The following is a 19,899-nucleotide window of genomic DNA, read 5'->3' on the forward strand; positions in this document are numbered from 1 at the left end:
ATTCCTTCTCCTTCAATCTTGTTTGCACTTACTTTTCCATTCTACTGTCTTGCCTTTTCATGTGAATTTCAGAGTAAGCTCATACTGTTAAAACAAACTCTTACCATATAATAATTGCACTAAATCTGTAGGTCAATTTGGAGATTATTAACATTTATCATGCTAAATCTTCCAGACTATGTCTCTCTTCAGCATAATTAAGACTTTTTAACACAGTATTTTGTATTTTTCAAGGAAGTAGATTCTGTATGTATTTTGTTAGATTCATATGTGAATGTCTTTAGCTTGTGAAATGACATTTAAAGTTTCTGTTACAAGTTGTTTACTGCTAGTATATAAATATTTTTGTTACTTTCGTTATTGCTCCTTGGTGAACTCACTAATTAGTTTTAGATAGAGACTTTTGTAGATTTATTATCATTAAAAGTGTTACTTTGTGAGAAGACAGATATTAATTTTTTCCTTTGAAAATGTATGTCTGCCAGTCCTTATTTGTGGTTTATTGCTCCATAAGCACAATGTTGAGTAAAAGCAATAAAAATGGACATTCTTGTATTATTCGTATAGTAAGGAAATGTACAGCATTTTATCATTAAATATATTATAAGAATGAGATTCTATAGACTATGAGATTTAAGAAATTATTTTGTATTTTAACATGCTGAGAGTTTGTTAATACATAGGTTTTGAATGTTATTGGATCTGTTTTCTCTATCACTTGATGTGTTCAAATGGTTAGTTTAGATTAAATTGATTTATTTTTAATAAAATACAAGCCCAAATATTTTATTATTAGTATATTAGTCAAGGTTCTCTAAAGGAAAAAAGATGATAAAATTAATATTTGTATCAAAAGAAGATTTATTAGGTTGGCTTACAGGATGCTGTCTGGGTAGTCCAACAATGGCAAACTCACATTGGAGAAGCCCAGAACCTCATAATTGTTCAGCCTATAAGGCTGGATGTCTCAGCAGTACCAATATGGCACTGAAGGCCTGGAGAATTCCTTGGAGAGGTGCTGGTCTCCAGCCTATGTTGGAATTCCTAAACTGGTTCTAATATTTGTGAAAGAATGCCATAGCAGCAGGATAGATGGATTTGCCAGCAAGGGCAAGGGCAAGCAGGCAAAAAGTCCAGTTTCCTTCTTCCATGTCTTTTCATCTGGGCTACACCAGAAGATACCACCCAGATTTGAGGGGGATCTTCTTGCTTCAACTATTCTGATAACTCCTCTCAGATATGCCCTGGCAGCTTGAATTTTAATTGATTCCAGATACAGTCAAACTGACAATAAAGATTAAGCTATTACAACTAGATATGATAGATATAATATTGCCTAAATTGCTCTAAATATTTACTAACTATATCTTTTTCAAACATGTCTCTGCAGTGATATCACTTACTCTGGTTAGGAGTTTCTGTGTCACTTGCTCTTTGTGCAACTCCCATTGCATTATCATATTTGGGGATTTTTCCAGAGACAGCTTTCAGATTCACTGATTTTATTCTATTCTTCTGTTGAATCTTCATTGATTTTTTTTCTTTTCTCTTGCTGAATTTGCTTTTCTCTTATTGTTTTCTAGCCTTCATTTAAAGTTTCTTTTTTCTCTCTCTGATACTAAGCATTTGGTTCTGATTTTCATCTAAGTGTTACTTTAGGTGATCTCATTGGTTTTTATATTTTTGTATACCTGATTCAGTACAAGATATTCTTTTAGATTTCTTTGACAATTCTTTGACCCATTTTGTAGCAGGCAGACTTTAAGATAGTTCTCGTTATCTCTGTCTCCCAGTCATATTTACCTTAAAATTATCTCTTAGTAAGTGATAGACCTCTGATTTGCATCTATTCAATAAAATGGGGCAAATGACATAAGATGTTATAATAATTATCTAACCTTACAACTCATACCTCACTAGCAGATAATCCCTAACAGTTGCCTTTTTTCTATTGATGACAAAAGAAACAAGTTTTCATGAAACTTGTGGCCACAAGAACATTTTCCTGACACCCTTGGAAAGGTAGACATAGATGCTTTGCTAGTCAGTGTCCCAGATGTAAACGTGCTCAAAGCTTATGTGATCTAAGTAGAAGACTGAGTGACATTTTCCACAGATTTCTGAACCATAGAAATTGTATTTTATTGAATTTATGTTGTTTATACCACTGAGTTAGTGACAATTTGTTGCAAATTACATAAAACTAAGATATAAATTGTTGAGTTAGTAGAGTACGTTGCATAACATATCAACTGGGTTATAGCAGAGTTTTGTATAAGTCCCAAGCTTAAAGACTTTCCTGTTGTAGAATGATCCTCCAAGCATGACAGTTGTCATCATCATGAGCACAGTTGTGACTACTTGAAAGAGGCCTTGAGATTGAGTTTGTGCACTGTTGACATTCTGTTTAAGAGGACAGAGGAGGATTATAGGATCGTCTCTTCAGTTTCTCATGCCCTCAGAGCCAATTGAATGTAATTCACCTCTAATTGCATGTGACGTGGTCAGATGGTGACTTTATAAGACTATAAAAAGTTGAATACTCTTAGTGCAACATATTACTCATGTGTTTCTGGTATAAAGAAATTTTCCAAGATGCCAGTCTTATAAAAATTATGGAATGTACAATTACGTTCATTGCATTATATTTAACTATATTACTAGCTTATATATCCCCCATACTATAGGTTTTATTCTTGTCTTAGAGTACAATCCTTCTACTGATTAAAAACCATTTATGGGGATGTAGGTTAGTGGTAGAGTGTTTATCAAAGTCTTTGGTTTGAAGTGCGCGCGCGCACGCGCGCGCGCGCACGCGCGCGCACACACACACAGAGAGAGAGAGAGAGAGAGAGAGAGAGAGAGAGAGAGAGAGAGAGAGAGAGAGAGAGAGAGAGAGAGGAGAGAGAGAGAATACTAATAGAAAATTTAAAAGTTTACTGTCAAATAGTGCACCAGTTACCAGACAACAACCTCATATATACATAGGTACAGTTAACCTTTCCTGTCTATGTATAAGCAAGTACACTTTATGGTGCCTGGAAGTTTGGAAATGACAAATGCACATCTCAGAACACATCCATTTCATCAAAAAACTCATGACTTTACAAAATGGATATGTATAATCAATTTCCAGTGGTTTATTTAGGACATGAGAGAGATAATATTTTGGATAAATTTTACAACATCAATAAGTAAATGAAGTTGAAAGATCTCTCAATGTATGGGAAAATAAAGTTTGATGGGAGAGGGGATAAAATAGTATATGCAATGTGCACTCTTCTCGTGTTTTAATATTGTTACATTCTCATTTGGAAAGTTAATTTTTTTTTTTTTAAATTCTTTTTTTTTTTTTTTTTTTTTTTTTTTTTTTTTGGTTTTTCGAGACAGGGTTTCTCTGTGTAGCTTTGCGCCTTTCCTGGAACTCACTTGGTAGCCCAGGCTGGCCTCGAACTCACAGCGATCCGCCTGGCTCTGCCTCCCGAGTGCTGGGATTAAAGGCCCATTTCATCAGTGTGAAATCCAGACAAAACAGGAGTTACCATTGTGTATAATATTTTATAAGCAAGCATAGTTAGAAAATCAATCGATCAAAATAAGACATCTAAGGAAGAGAATAAGCTTAGAGACAACTATGGAAACTACCAACAAATTAAAGTCTCTTTATGAAAAATTTTCAAACTTTGGTATCAAGCAGGTTGGCTATACAGAATAATTGTCAACTTTCTAATCACTCTATTAACACTAAGTGCGACAATAAATGAGATTCTTTACTCTAGACAGTTAAAAGATCCTCACATGGTGAGAAAACAAAGCTGAAAAATCTATAGCTCTCATCAATAATCTCAAGCAATAAATCAGTTAAGTAAAAGCTGCTGTGAACTGAGAAACTGGCCTCCTAATCAGGGTTCCATTCTTAGCTCCACAGTAAGGAAAAAAGGAAATGCTACTGTGTGTATAGCAATGATGGCACAATCGTTAGTGATGAGGAAAGAGATACATACGTTCTTTTAGCTAATCTGGAAACCTTCCAATGGATGGTCATGAAGGGATGGATTTATAGTAGAAAACACTTGTCATGTAACCCAAACAGCTTTAAACATTTAACTGACAACAAAACCAAAGTAGTTTCCCATTTTAACATGAATGTGCTGTGGATACCGCTCTGTATAAATAAAACACTGATTGGCCAGTAGCCAGACAGGAAGTATAGGCGAGACTAACAGAGAGGAGAATTGAGGGAACAGAAAGGCAGAGGGAGAGACCTGCCAGCCGCCGCCATGACAAGCAGCACATGAAGATGCCGGTAAACCACGAGCCACGTGGCAAGGTATAGATTAATAGGAATGGGTTGATTTAAGATATAAGAACAGCTAGCAAGAAGCCTGCCACAGCCAGTTTATAAGTAATATAAGCGTCTGAGTGATTATTTTGTATGTGGGTTGTGGGACTGCAGGGGCTTGGTGGGACCTGGAGAGAAACTCTTCAGCTACATGAATGTATCAATATTCTATATTATAGAAGATTTGAAAATATGGCAGAATTTTCTAATTGGTCATAGAGTCAGTCACTACCTCTTCTGTCACTGAGGTCTATATTTTATCCACAAAGGCAGAAAGAGGTTGGTAAGCAGTGATCAGCAACTTACATAAAAGGATGCTTATGGGCTGTGTTTGATCCATGCATCCTCCATCCCTGGAAAGCAAGGAAGGCTTGGACATCAAAAGGGAACTTGTTTCAAACTAGCTAACTGACTAAGTGAATGTTTTTAAGTGGCCAAGTATGAATAGATAAGGGAACTTTATCAAGCAAATAAATCATCATGGATCTTAATTGCTTGAAGCTTTAAATCCACAAATATGTAATTAACAATTAAAGATAAAAATAACTTTTAGGTTTATTAAGCTTCAAAAACCACACAAGAGAAAAGGATTTGTATATCCCCAGTTGCTCCATAGCCCTTCCTAAGCACCATGAGGAACACCTTCATTGCTCTGCTCTCACAGCAAAACATATGCATAATTTGAGAAACATTAGAGAATGCTTTCAATTAAAGGAATCAAGAGAGGCAGAAAATAACATAGTTGCTTAGCAATATAATAATGTGCTTCTCCTTGCTTGGAATTTAAGGTGTTACAAACCCAATTTTATCACTCAAAACTACCCCATATTGAAAAAGAAAAACAATAAAACAGCAACAATAAACTCACCACCATCAAAATTCTTAATATGGTGGGATTTGCCTGAACTCCTGCATTCTTTGTAGCTTTATTTTTTTAAAGAAAAGTCACATGCAATCTCCTACCTAAATTCTATTAAGGAAAATTTTTCATTATAAACCGTCATTTTACTACTCTAGAGGCATCATTGAATTATGTAGACTCGGGATTACATAAATCTAAAATTGTATCTTATAAAGTTTAAAAGCATCTTCTTTTGCTGTTGTTAAGCAAGCAAAATTCAGTGTAGAAGATTCATATTCTATTCTCCCACTCAAATGCCTCCAAACTCCCAGGAAACTCTATGCTATGGTTGTTATTGACCATTTTTTAATTTATCTTTTGAAATTTTCATATATAAGTATTGAATTTACATCATTTCCCTTCCCACTGTTCCCTTCAATTCCTCCCACTCATCAACTTCAAGCTCTCTCATTCTTTAATAATTGTTTTACACACATAAGAATTAATTAATTAATTAATTTTATTAAGATAATATTATGATTAATTTATTAATTATTAATTTATTATCTCATTCTTAAATTCTTGGAGACATTATGGGAAATAAAGATAAAACTTTTTTTTTCAAGACAGGGTTTCTCTTACCCAGGAAATACAACTTAAGCAAAGGTTTCTTATCTCTCAAATGGTTTGTCAAAGTAAAAGTAACCTAGCACTCAAGAGCCAGAGCTGAAATTTTATAAATCACTGTACATCCTGAACAGCTATAGCTAGCTATCCAGTGCACATTTTACATCGGGATTTATAGTTTGGAGCACTTACTGTGGTCAGATGCAAAATGAGAACAAGAGAAATCTGTATCCCTTCAGGAAACTTTTCCTCACCTGATTTATGTAATCAAGTAAACTTCTGAGGGTTGCATTTTTCATTGTAAAACTTCCAATGTGTAGAACACACATAAGGGTCAAGAAACAGATTTCTGAAAATACTAGCAAAAGAATAAATTATACTAGGTACCTATAATACTTACAAAACAGAAATGAGTGGTTTATGGAGAATAAATAAGCAAATTAAATCAAAACATTTAATTTTCAAAAAAATCAAAGTAAATACAAAATACTCCCCACTTATAGCATAAAATTGTAATTAAAGATGGTCTCGTATTAGAAGACAAAGAATGTGTGCAGAAGTCTTGAGTCCAAAGGATGCATGTAAGAATTAATTGTCTTCTTTAGAACAGAGTTTCCATGAGCCTAAGCATGTATTTGCTCCATCATACTGGTAAGCCAGTTCTCATGAGCCTAAGCATGGATTTGCTCCATCATACTGGTGAGCCAGTTCCCATGAGCCTAAGCATGGGTTTGCTCCATTCATACTGGTAAGCCAGTTCCCATGAGCCTAAGCATGGATTTGTTCCATCATACTGGTAAGCCAGTTCCCATGAGCCTAAGCATGTATTTGCTCCATCATACTGTTGAGCCAGTTCCCATGAGCCTAAGCATGGATTTGCTCCATTCATACTGGGGAGCCAGTTACTACTGTTGGGGCAAGATTCAGGACAGGAAGTGTAAGTGACAGAATCAGTTTCAAACTGGTCTTCAGCAATGAAAAAATTTTACTGCTTTTTTCCTACTGGTTCTCCCTTCTGTATCTTGTCATTCCATTACTTTCATCAAGCTGTTAGCTAAATGCAGTGGTCAGTGACCAGGCCCTGTCCTTGAAGCATAGTCTCTAATCCAAACAAAACAGGCTCCACATAACTGTCTCCAGTCTCTCACCAACCATTTTCCAACTTAAATCTGGGTGCTTTTCTCCACTTCCCCGTGTCTCTGTATTTCAATACTTCACCCTTTTTATGACATCCGTGATATTTAATTTGGGCCCATCCTGTCTACTCATCCTTCAGAGTTTTAACCTGGAATGATGTTCTTTAGAAACATCCCATATATGATATAAGCATGATTTCACCAGTCAATGGACCACCTTGGCCCTGTCTTTGTGGATTTGTCATATCTGTAATTGATACCTAGTGAGGTCATTTGGTCAGATTCTGCTGTGGTTCAGACACTGTTCGTTCTCTAGGCTGATGTCTTGGAAGTTCAGTTCTCAATGCACGGATGTTAAAGGGTGATAGAACCTTTACACATGAGCATGGTGGAAAGTTGTAGCTAGAGTTTTCCTGCCTGGCCCACAGTCAGGACAAATCTCTATCACCCGCCAGTCCCACAGCCACTCAGACCTGACCAAGTAAACACAGAGACTTATATTGGTTACAAACTGTATGGCCGTGGCAGGCTTCTTGCTAACTGTTCTTACAGCTTAAATTAATCCATTTCTATTAATCTATACCTTGCCACATGGCTCGTGGCTTACCGGCATCTTCACATGCTGTTTGTCATCGTGGTGGCTGGCAGTGTCTCTCTGACTCAGCCTTCCACTTCCCAGCTTTATTCTCCTCCTTGTCCCACCTATACTTCCTGCCTAGCCAATGGCCAATCAGTGTTTTATTTATTGACCAATCAGAGCAACACATTTGCCATACGGAACATCCCACAGCACTTCCCCCTTTTTTTTTTCAAAAAGGAAGGTTTTAACCTTAACAAAGTAAAATTACATATAATTTGGGATTTTGGGCGTAGCTTCTCTTACTACTTCCTGCTGGAGGAGGGTGCTGTATCTTATGGGGACACAAAGAAAATTTTAGGATTATGGAATAGTCCATGAGGCTGTATTGTCTGAGCCAGTTGCCTTCAAACCATTCTGGGTGTTGGATCATCTGGGTCATGGTGTCATCGGAGACCTTTCAGGGGGTCTTGGCTGGTCAAACCTGATGTATCTTAATCTGGAACAAATCCATAGCCTTTGGCTTTCTGTGGGAACAAAAGCAGAGTCTCCTTTCCAAAGCAACACATCCTTATATCCAAATTTTGAAGTCAAGGTACCTTTAAAATACACATTTTGGCATAACTCAACAGCTTTTACAATCAAATGTTTTTCTGCAGTTAAAAATCCCAAAGACAACACAATCCAGATTCTCTGTGTAATATTCATCTTCATGTGGCTTATTTTTTATATTAATTTTACTGTCTATTTAAAGACTTTATTTTTTAAAACTATGTATTTGTTTCTATAACTGTATATATCACCTTTTTTGTCTCTTTCAAGCCTACGTATATTTTACACACATTGTAAACTACTACATCTGAATCTGTCTTATTGTAAATCTATTGCTTTAAACTGCAGCAGCTGTGGCTGCTGGCTCCGCCCACCTCAGCTTCCCAACATGGCGGTGGTTTACCACCAGCTCTGGGAGCTATCGTGGGTCTATGCTTTTATCCAAGCAGCGTGTAGCCCAGAAACCTCTCTTTTTTTTTTTGTTTTGTACTAGCAAAGTCTAAATCTACCACGCAGCTTAATGTGCCATTTGCAGAGGCCTCATTCCCGCCATACTGCAGCCGGCAGCTGCTGCTCATTTGAGAGAGACAATTAGAAACTGTTTTTAGCTCCGTTTTAGAATCTTTTTTCTCAGTTTTTAGGTGGAAACTCTTGCCCCACGTTGGGCGCCATTTGTAGCTAGAGTTTTCCTGCCTGGCCCACAGTCAGGACAAATCTCTATCACCCGCCAGTCCCACAGCCACTCAGACCCGACCAAGTAAACACAGAGACTTATATTGGTTACAAACTGTATGGTCGTGGCAGGCTTCTTGCTAACTGTTCTTACAGCTTAAATTAATCCATTTCCATTAATCTATACCTTGCCACATGGCTCGTGGTTTACTGGCATCTTCACATGCTGTTTGTCATCGTGGCGGCTGGCAGTGTCTCTCTGACTCAGCCTTCCACTTCCCAGCTTTTTTCTCCTCCTTGTCCCGCCTATACTTCCTGCCTAGCCAATGGCCAATCAGTGTTTTATTTATTGACCAATCAGAGCAACACATTTGCCATACAGAACATCCCACAGCAGAAAGTGGTGAGTTTAAGTCTGAAAGAAGGTGATGAGACAAAAGTAGTGTCAGCCCCTGAATGGCTGCTCCCCATCCTGCCCTGTGATCTCTGCTTAATGAGTTGTCCTATCACAGTGGTGCCCCATTGGGGGTTCTCACTAGCTGCTTACAGTGCCGTGTCTTTGAGCTCCAACACTACAAGCGATATAAACTTTTTTCTTTATAAATCACCCAGATTCAGGTTATTATTTAAATCAAGAGAAAATGGATTAATTCAGTATCTGTTTCATAGGATTTAAGCAATTAAAATGGCATTTGTGCTCACTGCTATATTATCGCATTGTTTGGAATACCACAATAGGCTTTAACTTGGCATTTCATTGAATAACATAATAATAGACCAGTAAGGAGAAAAATGCCTTAAGTTCCAAGAGCTGACATGATGGCTCAGCAAGGAAAAGTGCTTGCTAGGCATTCCAAACCACCTGGATTCCATCCCCAGAACCCATGTTAATGCAGGAAGAGAAAACAGACTCCAGAGCTGTCTTCTGACACATATATTATACTCACACATGTACAAACAATAATAAATAAAAATAAGATTTTAAAAGCCTTTTGAAGTTTCAATATGTCATACCACTTTGTGAGAACATAAATTGATTCCACATAATTCAAAATAAATAATAATCTACCTATCAGGACATAATTTATCTAAAGTTAGAATAACTATACAAAGGAGTCAATGAAAAATTAGGAGTTTGTTTTGTCTTATCTGTGTTATAGGACTAGAAAGTACTCTAAGCATATAAAACCAATTGCACAAATATCCAAATGGCATGCTAACAAAGCCAAAAAAGAAGTCAGATTGTGGCATAATTGAGTAATACACAATTCAGTAGTACAACAAACTTTATTGGCAAGTGTGCTTGACTATGGAAATACCCATAAAGCCATAACTGAATATATTATGACAAATACTTTGAAATTTAGAAGCAGCATCAGTGAGAACAAAAACATGCTTGCCTACAACTCCTGCTATCGCATGCCTGACTTCAGTGTTTAGCGTTGTGCTTTTGGATTTAGAAGATAAAAATGTTATTATTGATGCTCTGTAAGGTTCCAGCTTATATCTATTTACCTCCTCTTCTGTGGTCTTTATGTGACTATCAGTGCCACAGTTTGTGTTTATTTGGACTTTGAAAACTACCAGAATATCCAGAGAGATGATAATTCTACTTCTTTGTTACCCCATAGACAAGGGTTTTCCATTTTTGTTCAACTATGAGTGATTTTCATCTCTTTAAGCCTCAATTTTCTTTTCTATAAAATCTACCTCATGGTAGCATTGATGAAGTAACATATTGATGATGTTACTTTAGGCCTTTAATGTACTCATCATGAAGTGCCTGGCTATAGTTAGTAATCAGTGATTGCTGGTGGTGATATCTTCATCATCAAGAACATGAGGGGTGAATTTTAAGTAGCCTTCCATTCCGACTTTGCATTATATTATCTTGTGTGGTTCACTTTGATTTTTTATAATCAAGTTTTTTTATTTTTCTATTTTTAAGCTTCAATAATGTATAATTGATATACAGTATGTACAACCTGATGAGTTTGAGAAAATGTATTTAACTATGATACAGTCACCATAATCAAGTTACTAAATATATGCAACACCTCCAAAATTCCTTGTAGTGTACAAGTGCACATTACCAACATAGGCTGTGGATGATTATGTAATAAACACCATGTATTTTCCCATGGTGCAATAGAAACTCAATTTGTTGGATAGTATGAAAGCCAAACCTCTATCCAGCTTAACATAGCTTAACACTCACACCAACTGAATTATATTGCTGCTTTAAGTGAGGGTGTAGGCCACAGCCTTCTCATGGCATTCTCTATCCTTGTCGATCATCTAGCTACCTACGATCCATGTTACCTAACCCTAAACTTCTATTAAAAAGTTAAGCCATCAGAGACATTAAGAAATGATAATTAGTGACTGGGAATACAGCTCAGTGACAAAGCTCTTTCATGGCTGGTGGCAGCAAGGCCCATGCTTGACTCTCAGCACTGACAAAAAAAAAGAAAGGGAGAAAGAAAGAAACAAAGAAACAAAGAAACAAAGAAACAAAGAAACAAAGAAAGAAAGAAAGGAAGCTGCTCAGGTAATGAGCCTATATTTTCAGGCATTCAATGGATACTTTTTCAGTTCCATCCAGCAGATATTTATGAATTCAGATAGTGTTCTAGGCACAGCATCAAGTAATCAATACTTCCACTTATATTGTTTCCATTGATCCTTACTGCACCCCTAAGGCGTGGATGTTCTTATTTCTATTTTAAAAATAATGAAGCTGAGTTTTAAACAGTTAAGCAAGTCTCAGAATAGGATTTGACCCCAGATCTGCCAATTCCTGTGATAGTGCCATTGTTACCTATCTGGGCTACCTCTAGATGCAAAATCCTTATCAACTTAAGTTCGGAGACACATCTATTAAAGCACCTTTGAAGTTCCAGTTTAAATTCCAATAATGAAGGGAATGACAGAATGCTCTTCTTTATTTCACATAGGTACATGGCCATTATCGATCCTTTGAAACCCAGACTGTCTGCCACAGCCACCAAGATTGTCATTGGGAGTATTTGGATTTTGGCATTTCTACTTGCCTTCCCTCAGTGTCTCTATTCCAAAATAAAAGTCATGCCAGGGCGTACTCTTTGCTATGTGCAGTGGCCAGAGGGTCCCAAGCAACATTTCACGTAAGTTAATGCTCCTTGACAATTTTCAACTTAATCTAACCAAACATTTAGGGAAATGAAGATTGGGAGAAAACTGTGCAGGTAAGACACAGTCATTCATGTTAAGGCTTCTATATTACTAGGGGAAAGACATGTAAAAATACACTACGATGTGATGTGTCGATTTGCAAAGCTACAAAGGTTTTTAATTGGAAATGTGATGACTTCTGTTGGAGAAGCACTAGCATTTCCTAAAGGGGTTGGTAAAAGCTGGAAGCAGTGTGCCAGGGACAGCAGGGTACTGTTGACTGAGAAGCTAGGAAGTAGGAACTAATGCCCAATGTGTTGATTGCTCTTTTAGAAAGCCTGGCTGAAGTAGAGGGAAGTCCTGGCAGGTGTTTTAATTTTGTTTTGCTTTCATTTGTATGTTGTATGTGTTTGTTCATTTCAGCATGAAAAAGCCTGGACACTAAATTAAAAAGGAAATGGGTATGCTGTTGGATAGAATTGGAATTTCATATTTTAGACCTAAGTTGAAAAAAGTAAAACAGAAAAACATAATTATTTAATTGATTTTTTTTCAGTTCCAGTAAATTTCAATGAACTTGTTTTCTTATTTTTTGATGACATTTAAAAATAACAAATGCTGCCAATAACTATCAATTTTTTGAGACAAGGTCTCTCTATGCATCCCTGGCTGGCCTTGAACTCCAAGTGCTATGCCTGCCTCTGCCTCCCAAGGGTTGGGGTCAAAGGCCTGGGCAGCCATGTCTGGCCTGCAGTCACCTCTTATGTGGTTATTCTATCTAACTCTGCTCTCCCAAGAGTACAGACATATCTTTTAAGGGAATAAAAGACAGTTTATTCTGGAGCCATTTTCAAGTGACCATGACCCATGAACACAGATTTAGGTTTCTCCAAATTCCATGTTTCAGTGTGGAAGCAGTTTCATTAAGATTTATGAAACAAAGAAAGTCATAAATCAAGACAAGTTTAAAATACACTGGTGGGTACATCAGAAAGGCAGGTACAGTGAGATGGGGGTGCTTTCTATAGGCAAAAAATGCCATCTGATGACATTCTTAGCTTTTAGGCTGGTGGAAGCTAGTGGTCTGCTAAGTTAATAGATTCCAACTCCTTTTTATCTATCAGTAAAAAGATGTTAGTTAAGACAGAGGTAGACAAGGAATGACTATTCCAGAGGGCTAGAACCAGCCCAAGATAAGATAAGTAGCCTCTGGGCCTGCTGCTTTCCAATTTCTCCACAGTATTCTAATCAATCAGTCATCCAGGCCCAATTTCTTTTTAGGAGCTTTCATTCCAAGTTTTCTCTCTTGGTCAAGTGGAAAGCACTGCTACAGGGAAGGCGGGCAGGGTTATTAAGCTGCCATATCTACCTATTATTATGAATAATCTTAGCTACAGCATGTTATCATTCTGAGTCACTTCCACATTGATTTTAAATCAGTACTTAGTACCAGAAAGAAGATAGGCAAGAAGGTTGAAGATTTATTTTATGGTGTCCTTTACTCACAGAATCAACTAACCTGGGCTCATAGGGGCTTACAGAGACTGAACCAACAACCAGGGAGCCTGAGTGGGACTGACCTAGGCCTTCTGCATATATGTGACAGTTGTGCAGGTTAGTCCTCTTGTGGGACTCCTAACAGTGGGAGCAGGTGCTGTCTCTGACTCTTTTACTGGCCTTTGGAACCCTACTCCTTATACTGGGTTGCCTTGCTCAGTCTTAATACGTGGGAGGTGCTTAGTCTTACTGCAACTTGATATGCCATGTTTTGTTGATACTCGTGGGGAGATCTGCCCTTTCCTAAACAGCAACAGTGGAGTGGATTAGGGGGTAGGAATAGAGGAGGCATGAGGGAGAGGGACTGGAAGGAGGCAAGGAAAAGGAAAATGCAGCTGGGATGTAAATTTTTTTAAAAAATTTATTTTAGAAGACAAACCACAGTTACAAACTCATTAATTTAAAGCCTTTAAAAGACAGTAGAAACCATATAAAATGTATAAAGTTGTATATTAACCAGGATATTATCTATTATGCTTCCATTTCAACCTAAGGACATTCTTATCGCTTTGATGGAAAAGTATGGAATCATAGAATTCAATTTGGAAATTTGTAAAATTGTGTGTTTCTCATGCATGATGTGCTTGTCATCCAAGTTAATAAGGCAATCAAATATACCATGACTGTGGAAACATGCATGCAAATGTTTTTACCTGCTTTACTTGAAAATCAAAAGAAATGCACAATGTGGTTCAGAGTGCTTAATTCCTCTTTTCATGCAGAAGAAAAAATATTCTATGAATGCTTGATGTCACAAGAATAAATAGAAAAATCTCTTATGGAATAAGATATACATCATGGCTGGCTTATTCTATCCTGCACCCTTACCTTTGAAGATTCAGTTTTATAGTTTAGCTCAGCAATTACTAAACAAAGGACCAAAACATGGGGGTGTTCAGCCTTGATTCTAAGCGAAAGGAAGATGTATAAACTAAGAAAAGACTTCATTTCATTCATAAATTACAGTTTGGAAATGGGAAATTAAAATCTTTGACACGTGACCCTAGGTTACAGTGCTCGTATGATATTTTGATAGGTTTGTGAAATGAAGACATAGAGATTAAGGTGAAAATAACTGTTTGCATTTGTATTATATTTAAAGCTCAACAAATTCAAAGTCCCATATGTTTTGTTCCAAAAGATTCTCCAGTATGTGTGTGTATTTCTCTGCAGGTACCATATTATTGTCATCATCCTGGTGTACTGTTTCCCGTTGCTGATTATGGGTGTCACCTACACCATAGTTGGAATTACTCTCTGGGGAGGAGAGATCCCAGGAGACACCTGTGACAAGTACCATGAGCAGCTGAAGGCCAAACGAAAGGTACTCTCCCGTGTGACTGACCTGACATTGATGTAGACTGGGTCACTTTCTGAGACGGAGATGAGACCGACTAGTACCGTTTGCTATGTCTTGCTTTCATATCCCACTTCATCCTTTCTAAACACCTCCTTTGTCTGACAGAATTTTTCACTTACATAATCTATTTGCTGTTGCTGGCATTCTGCAAACCTTGGCCCTGGAAGGTCTGTGAGTGTCTGTCTGCAGTAGAAGTTATATCCTTATGGATGAGCTCCTTTGTCCCTCGCCTTTGTGGCCCAGCCTCAGTTACTTCACCTGAAAGTGTCACTTTGACTTAAATAGAATCTAGCTGGTTTTATTCCTGCATGTGTAACTGCTTTTCATGGTGCTTTATCAGAGCACCTCTGCTGTACTCTAAAATCTGCTCGAAGCTGCTTTTATCCCAAGACGATACTGCTTGCTAAAAGTTAGAATAATGGAATTCTCTCCTCCACCTTGTCTCCTGTCACTCACTCTTCTCTCCCTCTTCTTCTCCCTCTTCTTCCACTCCCCCTTCCTCTTCCTCCCCTCCCTCTGTCCTTCCCTCCTCTTCTCCACCTTCTCCTCCTCCTTCTTCTCTTCTCTTTCCCTTCTTCACCTTTGTTCTTTCCCTTCATCAGCAACCATCTGCTTATGGAATGAAAATTTCGTTAGTAGTATTCTACACTTCACTGAATGGCTTGGAAAAATAGTTTCTGATCATTTACATGGAATACTAAAATCCGTAAAAGTTGCTCAGAAATGGGCTTTTTGCGTCACATGCCAGGCTATGTGATCTATTCCATTTAGGACTGATTAATCTACCTATTGGACTACCACCTACCTCATGAGAGTCCCTTTAAAATCTTGCTATAATCCTAAGACATCTTCTCTACTATTGTCTCATAGAAAAATCAAACCAGTTTTTAAAATATCATGTAGCAAATGACTCCATTTTGACACCACATCTTTTACTGGCAAATGATGCTAAATGATACTTAGGTCAAATTAATATACATCACAACCTTTTATATTTAAAAACAGTAAGTGAGCATGATCTATTTTTGACTACATACAGATATGAAATATATATATATATATAATTTCGTTTGATGTTTTTAAAAAAGCTCATCTTAAAAATGATATGCTGTTTAACTATCCCTTTAACACCTGAGGAAAAAACCCTAAGACAGGGAGTGCTTCCACAATATACTCATTGTACAAGTATCTTTATTTCCTTTGGAATCTTTTATTATTACTATCATCACCATCACCATCATCACCATCATCATCATCGGGGGACATCGCTATATGTTACAAGATCTGTATGGAAGGTTAGAGAACAGCTTTCAAGTAATCCAAGTGTATTTTTACAGATTTTAATTTTTTCATATACATGCAATATTTTTCTAGAAAAAAAAATGAAAAATTCTTATTTGTTCTTTTATTTTTTTAATATAAAGTCTTATTGAGAACAAAGCCAAGAGGAAGTTTGTGTCTTTTCCCCTTTACCGTTACTGGTAATAATAAGACATAAATGTGTCCTTGATTTCAACATCTGCCCTTTCAGAGTAGAAGCACCAACCCAATCTGGAACATGACTTTTCTAGACTATTTCAGAAAAGAGGACACTTAAAAGTTCTGATTCGTTTATCTTTTTCTGACTGAAATAATGTAAAATGACATCCCAGCTATGGACATCTCATAGCCATATCTCACCTCAACCTGGATTTCTCCACAGTTTATCCATTGTTCTAACAGTGTCTTCACAGTATTTCTCATTTTACCTTAATTTTAAAAGTATAGATATCTCTTTATTTCTTCTTGTTTTAAAAAAATGGCTACTGAATTTATTTTTTCTGCCACATAATTGTGTGTGTGTGTGTGTGTGTGTGTGTGTGTGTGTGTGTGTGTGTGTGTATCCTGTTATGGTTTGAAATACAGTGTCTCAACTCATCATGATGGTCTCCTATTTTTCATGTCAGCACATCTGTAATGTGGATGACTATCTGCCTTGGATAGTCTTTGTAATTATGTCTTATTTCCCAGAGAATAAATACATCATTGATAACATTGATTAGACTCAAGACAGAACATGAAACCACTGGATATAACGGCGCAAATTAGTCATGACTATTTAGGAAAGCAAACCCACAAACAAATTTGATCTAGCCACTTAAAAATAAAATATTGACAGATGTGACTGACTTCTAAAAGCATGTATAAAAATAAACACGCCTTAAATATACTTAAATAATATCAGCTAGCAGGTATGTTGGCACCTGTAATCTTAGCACTTAGAAAACTTATGTCAGAAGACAACAAATTCAGTGCCAGCCTGGTCTACAGTGAGTTCAAGGACAGCAAAGGTTCAAAAGAGAGACTGAGGCATTCTTTCTATCTCTGCCTCCTATAATCTTTAGAGTTGTGCTTAAGACATTTTATGTTAAATCTTTTGAAGAAAAACCAATACATTGTATTTCTAAGTTTATGGGACCTAGTACGTTCAATACTTTAAATGATAAACTTTCAGATAAATTGGGATTAACCACTCCATCTCAGTTTTCACATGAATATTACCTAAGTATATGAATTTTGATACCTGGTGCCTTTTGCACAGCATCACTTAAGTCCAAGTTGGTGCTCCTTTCTAATGCCATGTTGTTCTCTTCCCTGTGTGGACAGCCTGAATGCAGAAGCAGAACTCACGTCCACATGCAAATATCTGATTCTAGGGTTTTTTTTTATTTTATTTTTACAATATAATTTAATTCTATATATCAACCACAGATTCCCTTGTTCTCCTTCCTCCCGCCCCCATCCCCTCCCCCCCAGCCCATCCCCCCATTCCCATCTCCTCCAGGGCAAAGACTCCCCCGAGGATTGAGATCAACCTGGTAGACTCAGTCCAGGCAGGTCCAGTCCCGTCCTCCCAGGCTGAGCCAAGTGTCCCTGCATAAGCCCTAGGTTTCAAACAGTCAATTCATGCACTGAGCACAGGACTTTTTTTTTCCTGTTAATTGATTAAGAAATTTCTAGGATGCCTATAGATTTTTATCAAAACAGAATCAAAAGATATTAGTTTTCAAGGCCCTAAGATTTCTATAAATTAGTTATAACAAGAATAGAAAGGGAAAATGCCCTGTGACTTCTTTTAACCACAGTAACAAAGGCAGCAACCTTGGGTAGAGGTGTATTTTACATTTTTCAAATTTAGTGTACCATCTCTTGCTCTTACTTTTAGAAAAAATCCATTCAACCATGTTGAGCAAAGAAATTGAAAGCACATTTCCATCTCCATATTTTAATTCCCATATATTATTTTATGCTGTTAAACTGAACTTTGGCTTAACATTCTTTGTTCTTTTGGCTTCTCAGAAATAACAATGAAAGTAACAAAGTATACTTGCACTATCAAAAAGAGAACTCACCACACATTGTCATCTATAGTACAGTGTAGTTTTTTGTTTGTTTGTTTGTTTGTTTGTTTTATTCTTTGGGGGCCCTCCACCAAGCTCCCAAATAAATACACTGAGTCTTATTCTTACTTATGAATGTCTGGCCTTAGCTTGGTTTATTTCAAGCCAGGTTTTCTTAACTTAAATTATCCCATCTACCTTTTGCCTTGGGGCTTTTATCTTTGTCTACTCTGTATACCTTTCTTTCCTTCTTACTCCGTGGCTGGCTGTGTGGCTGGGTGGCTGGTGTCCTCCTTTCATCCTCCTTTTCTTATTCTTCCCTCTTCTCTCTTCTTTTGAGCCTAGATTTCTCTTCCTATTTATTTTTTCTGCCTGCCAGCCCCTCCTATCCCTCTCCTGCCTAGTTATTGGCCATTCAGCTCTTTATGAGAGCAATCAGACGTTTTTTAGGCAGGCAAAGTAACACAACTTTAGAGAATTAAACAAATGCAACATGAAAGACTAACACATCTTTGCATCATTAAATAAATATTCCACAGCATAAATAAATGTAATACATCTCAAGCTAATATTCCACAACAGTAGAGAGAATAATTGACCAACTGCTGAAATGCTGACTTTGTGAGTATACTAGTACCTTTTTATCTGTGTTTTAGCAGTCAGTTTACTTCTCTATACTTCAATTTATTTGTTGTAATTGAAAAAAAATCTCCGTAGACTGACTATATGGCTTAGTATGTAAAGATGCTTGCCACCAAGTGAGTCAACCATAGTTGGATCCCATGAGAGAACCAGCATCCACAAGTGGTTCTCTGATCTCCACACATGCAATATCACATACAAAACCAGGTAAAGACACACACAATAAATAAGTTAAATATAACAAAAAAAATTTTAGGCTATAGTGGTTACCCAGATCCTTCTGGTGTCACTATTATGAAGATTCCCAAGTGCTACACCTCACAGTTGTGATGTGCCTGTGTTGATAACTGTCTCACATTTCTATACCTTCATACCACATTCTTCTTTATTTTCATGCATTTTTACCCAAGATTTTGTTTAAATATCTGTATCATTATTCTTATTATTGTTTTCTTTATACTAAACATTGTTTTCTGAATGATTTTCTACTTTGTCATTCTCTAAGGAACCCTGACAAATTGGAGGAATATTCTTTATTATTTTTAATCATAATAGAAAGATATGCTGTTAACACCTGTATGTCTTACTTTTAAGTATATATAATCATATAAGTACATACCAACTATTTTAAGAGTAAATTTTCTAGGAAAATGAAGCTAATAACTAAAAAAATAATTTTCAAAGTCTTTCAAAGTCATATATCAAAATGTCTCCAACAAAAAAAAGTAAATAACATACAAATTTTAGATAGAAATTAATGATTATTTGTCAAATATTTTTCATTCAGTCTTTTTCTTTTGTTTTGTTTGGACTGAAGAATCAGTGAAGAGTATTGGAATATATTTGCTTCATAGCATTCTGAAATTATGCAAATAATTTAATCCAGCAGAGCAAGATGAAACATGCAGCTGGTTCTTTTAAAACTGCAATCTTTTCGTGGAAAAGCAAAGCCACATACATCTAAAACTTCTGACAGGACTGAATCACATTACCACTCTGTGTTTTTTAATTGAGACGCTGAAGCTTACGGACAAGTAGCTGTCTGTGCACTCTGGCTAAC

At 36.8% G+C, this 19,899-nt stretch overlaps 1 protein-coding gene across 1 annotated transcript in view; it reads left to right on the forward strand.

The window, feature by feature from the left end:
- The window catches only part of Tacr3 (tachykinin receptor 3), an 87,289-nt gene that overhangs the window by 16,667 nt on the left and 50,723 nt on the right, over positions 1-19,899 (forward strand). Inside the window, exons 2-3 of the mRNA XM_052730550.1 lie at positions 11,705-11,893; positions 14,631-14,781. Coding sequence (XP_052586510.1) covers positions 11,705-11,893; positions 14,631-14,781 — 340 coding nt within the window. The remainder of the gene's footprint in view (positions 1-11,704; positions 11,894-14,630; positions 14,782-19,899) is intronic.

The sequence above is a fragment of the Peromyscus californicus genome, unplaced genomic scaffold (genome assembly GCF_007827085.1).
Source record: "Peromyscus californicus insignis strain IS unplaced genomic scaffold, ASM782708v3 Scaffold_9__1_contigs__length_137607984, whole genome shotgun sequence".
NCBI lineage: Eukaryota > Metazoa > Chordata > Mammalia > Rodentia > Cricetidae > Peromyscus > Peromyscus californicus.